Source organism: Oncorhynchus clarkii, chromosome 1 (assembly GCF_045791955.1).
Source record: "Oncorhynchus clarkii lewisi isolate Uvic-CL-2024 chromosome 1, UVic_Ocla_1.0, whole genome shotgun sequence".
Taxonomy (NCBI): Eukaryota; Metazoa; Chordata; class Actinopteri; order Salmoniformes; family Salmonidae; genus Oncorhynchus; species Oncorhynchus clarkii.
In genome coordinates, this window is record NC_092147.1 from 67,970,654 (window position 1) to 67,986,359 (window position 15,706).

Sequence of the window (15,706 nt, forward strand, 5' to 3'; positions counted from 1 at the left end):
GACTCCCCTCACTATGAAATACCAAGCGTCAGTCCTGGACTTGTCAGCTCTAATTACAGGGAGAAGGCCTGCTCCTCTACAGGGATAGCAGGGCTCTGAATTGGAAGGAGAGTAATGCAGGAGGTAGAAGGCAATGTGATTTTTGGGTTAGTTAAAATGGAGGGGCTGACAAATATGACAAAGGTCCGAATGTCTTTTTAAATTTTTTATAATTTAAACACCGTTTCTTCAACCACCCATATGCCACTGTGGTCATGTTGGAGTTAACAAAGTTTACGCAGCTCAAGGATAGCTGGCTTATTGTGGAGTACTGTATAGTCTTGGAAACTAAGTATGAACTCACTGATTACAGTTAGCCAACAGTCTTACTGTTGATGGTTGGATTTGAAGTTTATTACCAGCTCACAAGGCTTTACCAATTTTGAGGATTAATATCTGTGGAAGCCAACAAGAAATGAAGTACCACTAAATATGACTATATATTATAGAATTGGGTAGAGATTACCATACTAATGATGATGATGATGATGATGATAATGAATAATAGTGGTGAAAAATGGCATGAGAATAATGGGACTTTTGGGACCCAGGGTGAATAAGTTTTCCATACCCTCGCACCATTTGAAGCTCTTATTGCTTCTCCGAACATATGAAAATGATGCCCCTCTGGGTCGAGACATTACCACAATCAAATGGTTGCATAAGCAGGTTCTCTGGGCTGTCTGTACACTGATGTTTGGGAAAGGTCTATTTTTCTTCTGTGACAAATGGAAGTCATTACCAACTGATTTTACCACGTCAGCAGCATTTCTGCACGCAGTAGGGCCCACTTATTTGGGACTGGTAATTGCTTTGAATCATTTCTCACTAGTTCCCGGTCCAACTTATTTCAAGCAGAATGGCGTCAATGAATACGGGCCTTATATTATGCTCTAGTTTGCATGCTAGACAGCTTTTGGACGATAGAAATAAATAGAACAGCTGAGAAGAAGGAAAAATCCCATTGCAAAATAAGGCTTTTTAACCTATTCATTGATGGAAATATCAGTCGATGGAAATACATTTGACTGGTCATGCTTATCGGTCTATAGGTTAGTTTGCATAATTTAGTGGAATTAAATTGGCCCGTGTACAGTATATTCGTTATGTATCTTATTTAACACATGCGTAGGCCTACAGGCCTACTTTGAGAGGAAATGGAAAATCTGTCAGATAGCAAGAGCTGCTGCTGCAGCATCTCAAACAGCAAATGCATAGGCAACGGAAGGCAGGCTTTGTCACTGCGTCACACGTCACTTTGCAATGAGCTGGAGGCAGTGTGCGTTTTTCAAAACGTTTTGTTTGAAACCTGAACGTTTTACTTCATATTATGAGGCATGTCTTACCTTGCTTCAAAGTAGCCGAGCCAAAATCAGACCATATCCCTGGAGGCAATTATTTTGTATCAACTTTCTTTCATTGTCCAGTAGCCAAAGGCACAATCCTAGTCATATTATCAACCCATGTTAGTTGTTGCATATTAGATCTCCCCTCTTCCAATATTTCAAACTGATATTTTCATCTGTCACATGAAAGCACTTTGACAACCGTGTTTTCCTAATTGCATAATAAAACGAACATTGGCATTTAACCTACTGCCTTGTGTGCATTACTGCGCTTATAATGTGAAGAAGTAATAGTATCAACATTTTAAGCTGAGTGTTCTGATCTGTTGTATCAGACTGGTTGCTTTTTAAGGTTATATTTTTTTTAAGTGACGTAGCTGGCCTACTGATTGTGTGATTTTTGGATTTATCGTCCCAGTCTGTTTTTCTTTTCTTTCTTGACAAGCTGACCAATAGAACAGTTCAACTCTTCTACTATGGTGATTTTTTTTTTTTGTCCGTTACTCATCTTGTTGACTGAGGAAAAGTAAATGTGGGCAGTAATATCATCTATAAAGTGCCCATCAACATTTGATAAGGACTACACATCGTTGTATCCCTGATGTAGGTTTCGCTATCCTGTGCCCCTTTGTAACGTGGGTGCCAATAGTGGAACATGCTTCTACCTTTGTTTTGTAAATGAGTAGATGGCAGGTTATTGTCTGGTTAATGACTTCAGTGATCAGAACATCCCGTTAAAGGGACATCTGGTTTAAATAATGTGTTTAGTTTCCTGTGGAACGTTGAGATGTGTTGTGATAACTATTGCATGTATTCCATAGGTTTAAGGCAAGGGAGACTCCTCTCTTCAATGTATAGAAGGGTGTGTATACTACTCTTCTGCACCGGTCATTCATAAAACCTTGAATTTGATTTAACTACAGTGCCTTGCGAAAGTATTCGGCCCACTTGAACTTTGCGACCTTTTGCCACATTTCAGGCTTCAAACATAAATATATAAAACTGTATTTTTTTGTGAAGAATCAACAACAAGTGGGACACAATCATGAAGTGGAATGACATTTATTGGATATTTCAAACTTTTTTAACAAATCAAAAACTGAAAAATTGGGCGTGCAAAATTATTCAGCCCCCTTAAGTTAATACTTTGTAGCGCCACCTTTTGCTGCGATTACAGCTGTAAGTCGCTTGGGGTATGTGTCTATCAGTTTTGCACATCGAGAGACTGAAATGTTTTCCCATTCCTCCTTGCAAAACAGCTCGAGCTCAGTGAGGTTGGATGGAGAGCATTTGTGAACAGCAGTTCTCAGTTCTTTCCACAGATTCTCGATTGGATTCAGGTCTGGACTTTGACTTGGCCATTCTAACACCTGGATATGTTTATTTTTGAACCATTCCATTGTAGATTTTGCTTTATGTTTTGGATCATTGTCTTGTTGGAAGACAAATCTCCGTCCCAGTCTCAGGTCTTTTGCAGACTCCATCAGGTTTTCTTCCAGAATGGTCCTGTATTTGGCTCCATCCATCTTCCCATCAATTTTAACCATCTTCCCTGTCCCTGCTGAAGAAAAGCAGGCCCAAACCATGATGCTGCCACCACCATGTTTGACAGTGGGGATGGTGTGTTCAGGGTGATGAGCTGTGTTGCTTTTACGCCAAACATAACGTTTTGCATTGTTGCCAAAAAGTTCAATTTTGGTTTCATCTGACCAGAGCACCTTCTTCCACATGTTTGGTGTGTCACCCAGGTGGCTTGTGGCAAACTTTAAACAACACTTTTTATGGATATCTTTAAGAAATGGCTTTCTTCTTGCCACTCTTCCATAAAGGCCAGATTTGTGCAATATACGACTGATTGTTGTCCTATGGACAGAGTCTCCCACCTCAGCTGTAGACCTCTGCAGTTCATCCAGAGTGATCATGGGCCTCTTGGCTGCATCTCTGATCAGTCTTCTCCTTGTATGAGCTGAAAGTTTATAGGGACGGCCAGGTCTTGGTAGATTTGCAGTGGTCTGATACTCCTTCCATTTCAATATTATCGCTTGCACAGTGCTCCTTGGGATGTTTAAAGCTTGGGAAATCTTTTTGTATCCAAATCCGGCTTTAAACTTCTTCACAACAGTATCTCGGACCTGCCTGGTGTGTTCCTTGTTCTTCATGATGCTCTCTGCGCTTTTGACGGACCTCTGAGACTATCACAGTGCAGGTGCATTTATACGGAGACTTGATTACACACAGGTGGATTGTATTTATCATCATTAGTCATTTAGGTCAACATTGGATCATTCAGAGATCCTCACTGAACTTCTGGAGAGAGTTTGCTGCACTGAAAGTAAAGGGGCTGAATAATTTTGCACGCCCAATTTTTCAGGTTTTGATTTGTTAAAGTTTGAAATATCCAATAAATGTCGTTCCACTTCATGATTGTGTCCCACTTGTTGTTGATTCTTCACAAAAAAATACAGTTTTATATCTTTGTTTGAAGCCTGAAATGTGGCAAAAGGTCGCAAAGTTCAAGGGGGCCGAATACTTTCGCAAGGCACTGTATATGTCCTTCAAGACTCCGAACCCTACGTTGGTTTTTGGATTTGTTGTGCCACATGCTAGCGATCTACCATGCTGCTCTGTGTTCGTGGTGGGACCTTACGATGAGTTCTGTTATTGCTTTATTGCCCTCTAAGTTTTGTTTGGTCACCTGCTGTTTTCTCCCATGATGAGCTGAAATGGAATGGAAACATGTCCCCTGGCTTAGTAACATGTCACTGGCCCCAGCAGTGACACACAATGACAGTGGCAGCCTATTTACTTCTGTTTAGACGACTCAATGTAATCGCAGAGACAGACCAAAGATTCCCTGCAAAGTGGTGTGTAGCATAAACATCGCTGATTTACGTTTTTGCTGACTCAACAAAATGATATTTAGAAGAAGCAAAATTCCCACTAGGCATTGACGTCCTCCCCCATTCCCCTTTGCCGCGATCTTATTTGTTTAATTAAATAATACCCGCAAAACACCAGTCTCAACGTCAACAGTGAAGAGGCGACTCCGGGATGCTGGCCTTCTAGGCAGAGTTCCTCTGTCCAGTGTCTGTGTTCTTTTTCCCATCTTAATCTTTTCTCTTTATTAACCAGTCTGATATGGCTTTTTCTTTGCAACTCTGCCTAGAAGGCCAGCATCCCGGAGTCACCTCTTCACTGTTGACATTGATACTGGTGTTTTGCGGGTACTATTTATTGAAGCTGCCAGTTGAGGACTTGTGAGGCATCTGTTTCTCAAACTAGACACTCAAACTAGATGTACTTGTCCTCTTGCTCAGGTGTGCACCTGGCCCTCCCACTCCTCTTTCTATTCTGGTTAGAGCCAGTTTGTGCTGTTCTGTGAAGGGAGTAGTACACAGCGTTGTAAGAGATCTTCAGTTTCTTGGCAATTTCTCACATGGAACAGCCTTCATTTCTCAGAACAAGAATAGACTGACGAGTTTCAGAAGAAAGTACTTTGTTTCTGGCCATTTTGAGCCTGTAATCGAACCCACAAATGATGGTGCTCCAGATACTCAACTCTGAAGAAGGCCTGTTTTATTGCTTCTTTAATCTGAACAACAGTTTACAGCTGTGCTAACATAATTGCAAAAGGGTTTTCTAATGATCAATTAGCCTTTTAAAATGATAAACTTGGATTAGCTAACACAACGTGCCATTGGAACACAGGAGTGAGTGATTGTTGCTGATAATGGGCCTCTGTACGCCTATGAAGATATTCCATAAAAAATCTGCTGTTTCCAGCTTCAAACATGTTGGCTCACTATTTAAAGAAAGATGAAGAACAAGCTGAAGGATGGAAAAATACCAGAGTTTTGGTGCAGGTACAGACAACTAACGCTACCAAGCAACAAAAAAAACAAATACTTGGAGTCAAAGTGTCGATAAGTCGTGCAGAATAATATTGAGATATGTAACTCCCCCCCCACCACCACCACCACCACCACCACTGTTTACTACAGTTTTACTACCTCCCCCTCTATCGGAGCCAAACCCCCAGTTGTCCAGCCAGCCCTGTTTGTCCACATGGTCCCCTGTGCCAGGCTGCTGCCACTCACTGCCACCTCTGGGGAACCGCAGCCAGGCTACGTAGGTGAACCTCTGCCTGTGTGCTTGGAATTTTAGCCTCTCTCGCGCTTCTTATTCCCACTTACCTCCCCGTACTTGACGAACCTCTTTCTAGGGCCCTGTTTTTTGCGCAATTATGACATGCCTGAATTGTAACCTTTTTATTTGAACCTTTTTGTCAGATGGTCCAGCAACACCATCAAATTTTACCGTTCACATGCCCCGAATACAACAGTGAAATGCTTACTTTCAAGCCCTTAACCAACAATTCCGTTTTGAGAGAAATACCCCCCCAAGAAATGAGAAATAAAAGTAACACGTAATTAAAGAGCAGCAGGAAAATAACAATCGCGCGGCTATATACTGGGGGTACCGGTACAGAGTCATTGTGCGGGGGCACCGGTTACATTCAAGGTAATATGTACATGTAGGTATAGTCATTAAAATGACAATGCGTAGATAAACCGACAATAGCTTTTTTTTTTTTTTTGCAATCCTCATTTCTGGATATGGCTTAAAATACAGGATCAAATATTGCTATGTCACATGTGCAGAACCCAGCATCCTATCTGACACATTTCACTTAGTGCTGGTTTACAGTAGGAGGAGCAGGAGACAGGGAACAGGAGATAAGGGGCAGGGTGGACTTGGCTTGTTCCTCTTGTATTGAAGCCGCCAACAGCGTCAGTGGTAGAAGAGGAGTGGTCGCCAACAGCACTCTTATCTGGCAGTGTTGTGCGAACACTAATTTGTCAAGTACACAAAGGCGGGCGGTGGCAGTGGCAGCATCGCTCCCTCTCTCCATCTCTTCCCTCCTTCCCAGAAGTGCAGGCCTCTTGTGTTTGCGCACTCATTCTCTTTTCCTTGGTTTCTTATCTCATTCCAAACCCGGAGCCACAGAGGGGGGATATGTGGCTGTTTTAGATGAAACATGTCACTGCGTTGGGTTTGGTTCGACAAACAGATGATGCAGCCCACTGCTGAATCCTGAGCCGACCCCTGCCACTAGTTGGAGTGACACTCCTTGTGACGTGTTCAATAATGCCAAATCGAAGGCCACTTGGAGATTAATAATGGAATATTTATTCTACGTTTGTGTAATTCACACGTAAAACATGAAACAAGAAAATTAGCACAGCTTTCATATTGCCATATTCACTATGCAATCTTATTATAAATATAAAATTAATTTTAGAAATATTTCCATGTATTTTATGTTTTTTATGTTGTGTTTGTTGACATCTTTGGCGGAAGTATCGTACAATCCCACACACACTTGCACCCAACCATGAACTTCATCCTATTCTCTTTAATATCCTAAAAAGCTCCATTCCAAGAATAGCTTGCAACCTAATGGCCCATTAAATAGAAAATGTTGAGCTGTGCTGGATCCCTTCGTTTTCCATGTCATTTAACTTCCTCAGCACGTCTAAATTGGATAAAGTGACAGTACCGCTAAACTTTGTCACATATGGAAAGGGGAGATGTTGAATTATAACTTTCACAAGGTAGACATGCGTCAACTCTGGGGTCTCGTTTTCTGTGTTTCCTGTCAATGTTAATCACCCACAACGTCTCCCTATCAAAATGACAGTGATAAAAATACAAATGGCTGGTATGTTGTTACATTGACAATAACAGTGTAGGCATAGATAACATGGCTGGGGTACTCAGAGGGTGCTGTTTTCTTAATGCTTGTAGTTCTGCTTTGTGGACCAGCAAAGGCTTTCCACTTTTTAAATTGTAGTCGCACATGCATTATGTATGCAGCTAACCCTTGACTGAGTTTCTCAGCTCTGTCTGGAGTGTCGTATTTCAACCTGCTCTTTGTGTGATTTCTGAGTAAAGTTTGTAATAGAGTATATAAGATGCCTTCCCCTTGCCTTGTGGCTTTTTGGATGACGTCTCTGAATTGCTTATTGGTTGTTCCAGCCAGGAGACATTTCAGGTCATCATGTCTTGGCTCCACTGCCACATTCTACTGTTTTGATCTCGTTCTCCTTAATTAATTGCGTTTGGTTTGCTCACCTCCCTCTCGCCTGTTTCTTTCTTCCTCTCACCCGTCAGTTTTTAGTCTCTTCCTGTCATGATAGTTAGCCCTATTTCCTGCAAGGGCTCGACATCGGGGTGACAGGCTGTTGATGATATGCGGATAATTTTAATGACGGATGCCCAAATAGACTGGAATCTTGTGATGCATACGAATGTGGATTAGTAGCACCAGTTAGGCACCAGTGTTTGAAGGCCCAATCTGTCTCAGTGGTGTTGACCCTGCCATGTCCACAGCTAGAAGACTGCCAGCCAATACCACTCTCCCAGCTCCGATGAGAAGTGGCGTGAATAAATCCAAGGCACACACTTCTCATGTGTGTCAGAAGCAGTTGTGAGCACTGTTGAGAGAAGCCGATTAAACTTTAACCAACCCACATGGCAAAATAGAAATCTCCGTTGGTCTCTGACCTTCCCAACTCTAGAAAGTACCTGGGATTAACCACCCCTTGGTTAAACTGTTTGCATAGCCAAGGTCCTCCAAGTTTATTTTTCAAAGTAAACCATAATATATTGTTCACCCCAAAACCACTAAAACCATTGTAAGCCGATTGTAAGATAAAGGCTTAGTCTATAGGCCTTGTTTTTAATATACAGAATGCAAAGAGCGTCTCTTTTGTCTCTGGGTGGTTGAGATTCTGTTGTTTTAGAGAATGCATCAGTGCTCCAGTCCATCTCCCCCTGCTGCTCTCTTCTCTCTCTATCAACTTATCTCTCCTTGTCTCTACCTCCCCCTTCCTGCTGAGAGCGATTGGATGGTAACGGTATTCCGTGCAGCTGCAGAATTTATGGTGTTTTGGTGACGTAGTCACTGGCACCAGCGGGAGATTGATGCCCTCTGTGTCCATGTCGCCTCTCATGAGATGCTCACACATCATCCGCCTACAACCCGCACCAACACACACTGCAAATCCCACTGCTTGTGGGGTTCTGTGTGAATTCTGCCCCATTCCAGCCTCACTTAGAAAGCGGGGCAGTGACTTGCGGAGCTTTATTTTGGGTATGGGTATTCCCATTTAAATTCAATCACTTTTTGACAGAACCCCTTTTGAATTGAATGAAATCTAACATACATATTTGCTCACTGTAGAAGTGCGCAGAAAGTGACTTTTGACCTGAATAGTCAATAACACAATAGAAACATCTATATTCAGTGTGTGCAAATGTATTAAGATTAGGGAGTTAAGGCAATAAATAGGCCATAGTGGCAAAATAATAAAAATTTAGCATTGATACTGGAGTGATAGATGTGCAGAAGATGAATGTGCAAGTAGAGATACTGGGGTGCAAAGGTGCAAAAAAATAACATGGGGACGAGGTAGTTGGGTGGGCTATTTACAAATGGGCTGTGTACAGGTGCAATGATCGGTAAGCTTCTCTGACAGCTGATGCTTAAAGTTAGAGCGGGAGAAATGAGTCTCCAGCTTCAGCGATTTTTGCAATTTGTTCCAGTCATTGGTAGCAGAGAACTGTAAGGAAAGGTGGTCAAAGAAGGAGTTGTCTTTGGGGATGACCAGTGAAATATACCTGCTGGAGCGTGTGCTATGGTGACCAGTGAGCTGAAATAAGGGGGGGCTTTACCTAGTAAAGACTAATAGATGACCTGGAGCCAGTGTGTTTGGCGAAGAATATGAAGCAAGAGTCAGCCAACGAGAGCAAACAGGTCACATTGGTGGGTAGTATATGGGGCTTTGGTGACAAAACGGATGGCACTGTGATAGACTGCATCCAATTTGTTGAGTAGAGTGTTGGGAGGCTATTTTGTAAATGACATTGCCGAAGTCAAGGATCGGTAGGATAGTCAGTTTTACGAGGGTATGTTTGGCAGCATGAGTGAAGGAGGCTTTGTTGCGAAATAGGAGCCTGAAGCTGATTCTAGATTTAATTTTGGATTGGAGATGCTTAATGTGAGTCTGGAAGGAGAGTTTACAGTCTAGCCAGACACCTAGGTATTTGTAGTTGTCCACATATTCTCAGTCAGAACCGTCCAGAGTAGTGATGCTAGATGGGCAGGCGGGTGCAGGCAGCAATCGGTTGAAGAGCATGCATTTAAGAGCAGATGGAGGCCGCGGAAGGAGAGTTGTATGTTATTGAAGCTAGTCTGGAGGTTAATTAACACTGTCCGAAGAAGGGCCAGAAGTATACAGAATGGTGTCGTCTGCGTAGAGGTGGATCAGAGAATCACCAGCAGCAAGAGCGACGTCATTGATGTATACAGAGAAAATAGTGAGGAACTGCAGTTTTATCCCGTTTTCTGTTTGTTCCTTTTTAGGTGATTGATCCTTTTAGAAGTTTATCCCATATTAAGCTACAACATATTCACACGTTGTAGCTTAGACCCTATTTTACATTTAATTTTTTTGTGTTGTGACCCCTATTGGTTGAGAGACAACATGCTCAACATGCTCTTGAATACAGGGTCGGTGTCATGTTTCGGCTGATAAATGAACTAAAATGGGAATAAATTGACATTTCTACTTTCAAATGGAACCACAAAGATTGAAGTCCACACATCAGAGAATGTTGACTTGAATGGGAATATCTGTTTTAAATTATGCTGTCAATCCTCCATAGGAAACGTATTGAAGTCATAGAAATAGATAATAGAATATACATGACCATTTAAGTTGACGTTCAACGGTGGTGGAACTGGTGGTCATCTTGTTACTAATTACAGTAAAACAGTTTCAAATTTCAATGGCTTACCAGCTTTATTGCAGTGATCTGAAGGGATAGGTCCATTCTATTAATTATATTTCTATGATTGAAAGTACACCCACCCTGTATTTAAGAGCATGTCTCAACCAATGCCAGGTACAACACAAAAAACCTCAGATGTGAAATGGGCTCTAAGCTACAACATATATGAATATAGAGTTGACATGTTTTTAGAGCATTGACGTTAAAAGTTTAAAAAGGACATTTTTATTAAACTTTCTTTTTAAAGAAATAATAAAATAGTTTGACAACACTGTTTGTACAATTTTCAATTATATGAAATTATATATTTTCCAGTGACGAAGACATGGATCTTTCATGGTACGGTGGGTTATGCAAAATGAGTCAACTTTGAGCACTTACCTCCTGGATGTTTTGGCAGTCGGGTCCAAAAAGTCAGTCCGTTTTTGACCACTTCCAAAGGCGAACATTTATGGAAAGTTTTGTTTAAATCAAAAGGGATGCTGTAAATAAGTGACTGAATTCAAATTACTTTACACATCTATGTATTAAGTGACAGTGGACGGGGAGGCATTAAGCCTAGTTGAAGGGCCTTTTATTTTAAGGAGCCAATGCAGGGGATGAGTCATCAACGGAGCTGCTCAGGTGGGGCATTAACTTTGAATCACCTAACGCGTCTGCTCTCTATACTAAGCACCCAGCTATACAGCCCCCAAGGAGGACCTTAAATCACACCTACTCAAAGCTATCTGCTCCAGCAGTCTCCAAAAGCAAGCCGTGGTCAAGATTGATGTCCAGTTTACTGTAGTTCCATTTCTGTGGGTCTCTCAAACTATTGCTATTAACCTTAGTCTGTTATTTATCCTGTTAGTGCATTCATCTATTGGCCCTGTCAGAATCAGAGAAGGTGGGAATGTGAATGAAATTACTGCCAGGGCAGTCAAATTTGTAAACAAATGCACATTTGATTGCCAATTTAAAGTCAGGGAAGGTGGCCCTCCAATTGGGATTTTTTATGTTCAAATCAAATTTTATTTGTCACATACACATGGTTAGCAGATGTTAATGCGAGTGTAGCGAAATGTTGTTAACCTTTGTCATCTGACATAATGATGTTTTGCCTTAAGAGAATGAAGGTCACATAACACCCATGTTTGTTTCTGCAGCATTACTGCTGTGGTTCGATTTCCAAACCTTATCTATCACCCGTTGAAAAATTCTGTCTGTCTTTCCTCGTGCAGAGAAGTCTATTTTGTTGGTTGTAACTCAGTTAGTACAAATGAAATGATGGTGAACGGGGGATGGACTTGACCATGAGAGTACTAGGAGAATGGGGGGGAAAGGGTGACATTGAGGAAGAGAAGTTTAGGGGCAACACACACATCACTGGGCAACATCAGACGGATAGCGGCATCTCCCACATCAATCATATCAGTTAGCTGAGCCTAGCGGTAATTGCGTAAATGTATTCAGAGGGGGGGGGGGGGGGGGTTGGATTCTGTGCTTCGCCGTCCACAGACAGTGGAAAGGATTGAGGCGCAGATTAAAGCGGAGAGAGGTCAACGTTCAAATACTGGGACAGGGACGTTGGGGCCGGGAATTCCAATATAAATGTAAAGCAGCCTGGGAGCCAAAGTTAGGGCCGTCCTGCTTCATTTGAGGCTGGCACAAGCACACGGGTGCGCTCACGTAAACAGTGCCCCACACACATACCTTCACATCCTCAAATGGTCATTCCTGTATGGTCACCGGCAATCTCTTTACACACAGACTGGATATGCTTTGACAATGATGGACGTGATCTTGGTTCTGCTGTGCTTCTGAGTAAAGAAGCAATAAAACTGGCCTTTAGGCAAGTTCAGTATCTGGAGCATCAGCATTTGCAGGTTCGATTACAGGCTCAAAATGGCCAGAAACAAAGTACTTTCTTCTGAAACTCGTCAGTCTATTCTTGTTCTGAGAAATTAAGGCTATTCCATGCAAGAAATTGCCAAGAAACTGAAAATCTCGTACATCGCTGTATCCTACTTCCTTCACAGAACAGTGCGAACTGGCTCTAACCAGAATAGAAAGAGGAGTGGGAGGCCCCGGTGCACAACTGAGCAAGAGGACAAATACATTAGTGTCTAGAAAAATCTATCACGCTGCCTGACTCATTATACAAAATGACACCCTGAGATTCATTATTTAAATTATTTCTTAATTGATGCAATCCCGTATCTGGGCAAAGTGAGGGGTTGCTAGGCCCCAGGCTTTCCTTTTTAGATTTGCTTCCAATGTTGCCTGCCCTCCTGACTAGCTGGCTCGGCTTAATTTCAGGGCCTGGAACACAAGGCTGTTTGAGTTGCGTTCAGGGACACGAGGTGATATTGGTGGAAGTCAGGCGCACATTTGTTTGTGAAGAGTCTAAATTGAGTTCTGGACTTGGTTTTGGCCGCCTCAGGGCTGTTCCTTGTGCGTGCATGTCGTTTGTCATTTGTACATTCCTGGAAATGTAATAATCTTTAAAATCCCCTTTCACCAGCTTGCTACTCACTGCGATCCATTTCTAGTCCTGCTGCTCCTCTCCACTCTCCAAGTGCAATCTCCGAGCAATCTGGATTTCTCTAACCTGCACCCATCTATCCTGTAAACACACACAGAGGTTCACTCAAGGCCATGAGACTGATACTTTCGTTATGTTGTCCTCGCATGTAATCATATGTTGAATGAATTTTTCCTCTTGGAAATCAAATTTTGATTTCTTAACCTCAAGTGTGTCTTCAGATGCGTCAGTCAATCTTTCTTTTACAGCGGTGCGTAGTTAGATAGCAGGAGAGGTATCTAAATTATGTCTGTTTTTATTCCGTTTTTGATTGATTTCCGAAACACTATTACCAGTTCTCTGTAGGCTCTTTCTTATGCGTAACCTGAGTTACCTTCCTAACCCCTCGTTTCTGTGTTCTCTTCTCCCTCAGTACTGGACATGGCACGTCATGTACCCCTGTACCGGGCGCTGCTGGAGCTGCTGAGGGCCATCTCCACATCCACGTCCCTGGTTCCCCTGCTGCTGCCCCTGTCAGGAGACCCCAGCCAGGAGGAAGAGGAGGAGGAGCGCTCCGAGGGACAGACGTCTGTGGGCATGCTGCTGGCCAAGATGAAAACCTGCGTGGACACCTACACCAACCGCCTCAGGTGGGGACTTAGACGGACAGAGTAAGAATTTACAGAACAAGCGAATTAAGTCTCATTTCCCATTTAATCAATGTAAATTGATGGTTTCAGCTGTGCATGAGTTTCATCTGAACAAGGGGAGAGGGTTTGAGGTCCCTTCCGTAGACAGTGAATGATCAGTGCTAGTGCAATGTAGACCTGACCTGTGGGTCTGTGATCACCCTTTGTTAATCACAGTCCCACAGTGTGCAGGAAGCCCATGTTATCCCGCTTCCCTCCCATACGTCACCCCAACCAGCTAGTGATGGGAAGTTGAGCTTTTTTTACTGACTCAGATCTTTTCAACTCATTCAGTCAAAAGAACTAATATTTTTCTACTTATTTTGTTCATTTGATTTGTCATGCCCAGAGCACGCAGGAGGCAGGACCCCTTACCGGCGAACAATGAACTGAAAACTCAAGTCATGATTCTCATTTACCATAGGTGGCTTATTGGAGCTGTTATTCATGAGACTTATGAAAGTGTGCTTCAAACAATGTACGTTTTGTGATTGCTAGGCATACAAATATAATGATTTATGTATACCTTTGAAATGAGTTCTAGTTGTGGCCGCAACGGGACTAGATTGTGAACAACTCTTGGCGGAATGACTTGACTGCCGTGAGGGAAATAAGCACCTATTGTTTACGGAAGGCAGCAACCCCCCAAACGATTCATTCACGGTTTCGAGTGTTGTTGAGCAGAGGCAGGCTGTCTGCTATGTTTTGGTTCTTCAAAGCTCTGTCCTCCGATAACATTCAATAATCAATTAATTGCATTCATTCGATCAATTATTACTGTATTTTTCTTCTCTATGCTGCCTGCGTGCACCTGATAGACAGTTGATGGTCGCAGCATTTCTCCAGAGCCTGTGAGTCAGAGGAGAGATTATTAATCCTGCTGAAGATTTCATTGAGGCCAGCAAGTCAAACAACCCCCCCCCCCCCCCCCAAAAAATAAAAGATTAATGACTCGTGTCGGTAAATAGAGTAGTTTGCAAACTGCACATCACTACAGCCAGCCCAGTGCTGACTCTGGGCTTGACGCAACGACAGTAGCAGGGACACCTCAAGAGACACAAAGGCACTCTTTACCTCTCTCTACCAGGTCAGAACCCTACGTACATCCGCCCTGCCCACGGCATCATCAACATTCCATGGGAACCCAACCCCCGTCAATATTTAAATTGTGTCTGGTTAGATATTGACGGGTATAAAACAGTTCCATCTCAGGTACGATTCCCAGACTTGCATATTTTTCTCCCTCCCTCCTCCCTGTTGAATTTAAGGCTTCAGCCAGTTGAGTTATTTTTAGAAGGCACAGCCCATCCCTCTTAGATGCTCCACCAACAAACATGCTAGGACCCATGACATTGCTTTTGAAATGTACAGCGGAATAGCCCATCGGCCCTGGGAGACTGACAGACCTACCTGGTGGTCTGTACCCCTTCTGCTTATCAGCAACACAGTTAGGATTACAGTCTGAGGATGGTCCAGCGTTAAATTGTTTCTCTACCAGTGAGGGCGGGAAAAGGAAACTGCCCTGCTATCGACTCACAGGCCTTAGCGATAACCGGTTCATAAGCATCATATCTGCAGCCATCACATCAGGTTGGGCTCTGAGCGCTGGTGTCCAGACACACAGAGAGAGTCTAATGAAAGCAGGGCCTCTGGGCGGCTGGGCAGCCACGGCAGAATATTATCGGCATCTTATTCAACGGTCTCTCCCAATCTGTGCCCAGCCTGTGTAGCTGCCTGGCCGATGAGGACGGGTAGTGGCAGGGGTGGAGAGAGGAGTGGGGGGGGGTTGGTGACAGAAGACCTTCGCTAACTGTCCTCGGTGGAGCAGAGGATTCTGGGGCGAGCGAGCAGAGGGAACTTGGCCGCCGTTCAACTTCACAAAAGGTCATGCGGAAAGTGGCTTTATCAGCGACCCCACCACCACCACCCCAGCAGGGGCATGGAATCCATTCTTCTCTCAGATCCCACAGCGTATAAGCACAAGGTTAAAGCACTGTCTATACACCCCTTGTGTATTTCAGCCCCCTCTGTGTTTTCCACTTAACACAGGAGTTTTGAAGCAGATACCTATTTTACCTGGGACGAAAGCAGGGAGGTTTTTTCAATGTGCATTTTAGTTCCGATACAAACCTCCATAGAAATTGGTCTCTCTGCTTATCTAGTTGTGAGGACCAAGTTATTTATGCTGCAAGGCTTCACAAAGCTGGTTTAAATTATTCATAGTAGGTGGAAGGAGGAGAACAGTAGCCTTGCCCCTTCGTTCTGTCTGTCTG

At 43.2% G+C, this 15,706-nt stretch overlaps 1 protein-coding gene across 20 annotated transcripts in view; it reads left to right on the forward strand.

Moving 5' to 3' along the window:
* Nucleotides 1-15,706, forward strand: part of LOC139411172 (baculoviral IAP repeat containing 6) — a 158,844-nt gene that overhangs the window by 102,764 nt on the left and 40,374 nt on the right. For 14 of the 20 annotated variants that reach the window (XM_071157089.1, XM_071157191.1, XM_071157181.1 and 11 more), the window contains one exon: nucleotides 13,178-13,415. In XM_071157089.1, coding sequence (XP_071013190.1) covers nucleotides 13,178-13,415 — 238 coding nt within the window. The remainder of the gene's footprint in view (nucleotides 1-13,177; nucleotides 13,416-15,706) is intronic. The other 6 variants (XM_071157148.1, XM_071157200.1, XM_071157238.1 and 3 more) reach the window with 1 other exon arrangement.